The sequence below is a fragment of the Sinocyclocheilus anshuiensis genome, unplaced genomic scaffold (genome assembly GCF_001515605.1).
Source record: "Sinocyclocheilus anshuiensis isolate Anshui unplaced genomic scaffold, SAMN03320099.WGS_v1.1 C32435070, whole genome shotgun sequence".
NCBI lineage: Eukaryota > Metazoa > Chordata > Actinopteri > Cypriniformes > Cyprinidae > Sinocyclocheilus > Sinocyclocheilus anshuiensis.
Genome location: NW_015616371.1, coordinates 1 through 977, shown reverse-complemented (window position 1 = coordinate 977; position 977 = coordinate 1). Strand labels below are relative to the sequence as shown.

Below are 977 nucleotides of genomic sequence, written 5' to 3'. Positions count from 1 at the left end.
TGCGACGGCAGCCACAGGACAGTGGCGCCAGTGCGCTCACCACACTTTAAGGTGTTTATGATTTGGAATGTGCATAAATCTGACATCTTACAGACGTCTGTAAGATGCGTGTAAACAAAAGATGCTTTCCAGATGAATCGATCTTTAACGGACAACTTGCAGATGTATGTGTGCTATCTGGACCACAAATGTCTCACTTTCAGTGTTAGTCACTTAATGACAATTACGAAAATATTCCGTCACTCACCATAGGATTTAGTGACTGCCAGGCCAAATACACCGCTGCCATGAGGAGGGGCAAAGGCTGGCGGCCCGTCACTATCCAGGCATCAGCGGCTAGTTCAATCAAAGCAGATGTCCTGTCCACCAGCCGTTGGGGGCGTTCAGCAAACACCTCTATCTGTTGAGGACCCAGTTTGAAACTACAAAAAACACAGAAAGTTAACAATCTGACTTTTACATCAAATAACACATTGTGCAAGTCATAAAAGTGTAAGACATACTCATAGCAGAAGCTTTCCAGCATGTCCATGATGCCGATAGTGCTGATCTCAATGTTCAGAGCCTTTGTAAACTCTCGATAAACGGCGCCCAATGTCGTATTTTCCACTCCCAACAGGTAACCAATGGTTCCCATGGCAACAGGCCAGTTGCACTGGCGACAGACGGAGAGTACGCAACAGCCTCCCAAGATCTCTTTCCTGGTTAAGGTCACGTAGATGAAGTTTGGGTGGTTGTAAGCGCGCCCAAAGAGACTTTGCAAGCAAGCACATAAACTTCAAACTTACACTAAAATTAAAAACAAATAAAAACAAAGGGTAACTCAAAATATAATACTATAAAAATCACACAACAATAACACTGACATAGACTAGGATACCAGAAAGTTTTGTTTCCAAAAAAATCCACTTGCTGGACACGACAGCAAGCTGTCTCGTGATCACGACTTAATATTTTCTCATGATCTCGACATAACG

At 43.5% G+C, this 977-nt stretch overlaps 1 protein-coding gene across 1 annotated transcript; it reads right to left on the bottom strand.

Annotated features, from left to right (window-relative positions):
* Positions 1-48: 48 nt before the first annotated feature.
* Positions 49-825, bottom strand: LOC107682650 (transcription factor IIIB 50 kDa subunit-like). Its single transcript, XM_016478826.1, has 2 exons — positions 504-825; positions 49-422 (listed from the first exon to the last, which is right to left on the bottom strand). The coding sequence occupies exons 1-2, from the start codon at positions 635-637 to the stop codon at positions 224-226; spliced, it is 333 nt and encodes a 110-aa protein (XP_016334312.1). The 5' UTR covers positions 638-825; the 3' UTR covers positions 49-223.
* Between the last annotated feature and the right edge of the window lie 152 nt (positions 826-977).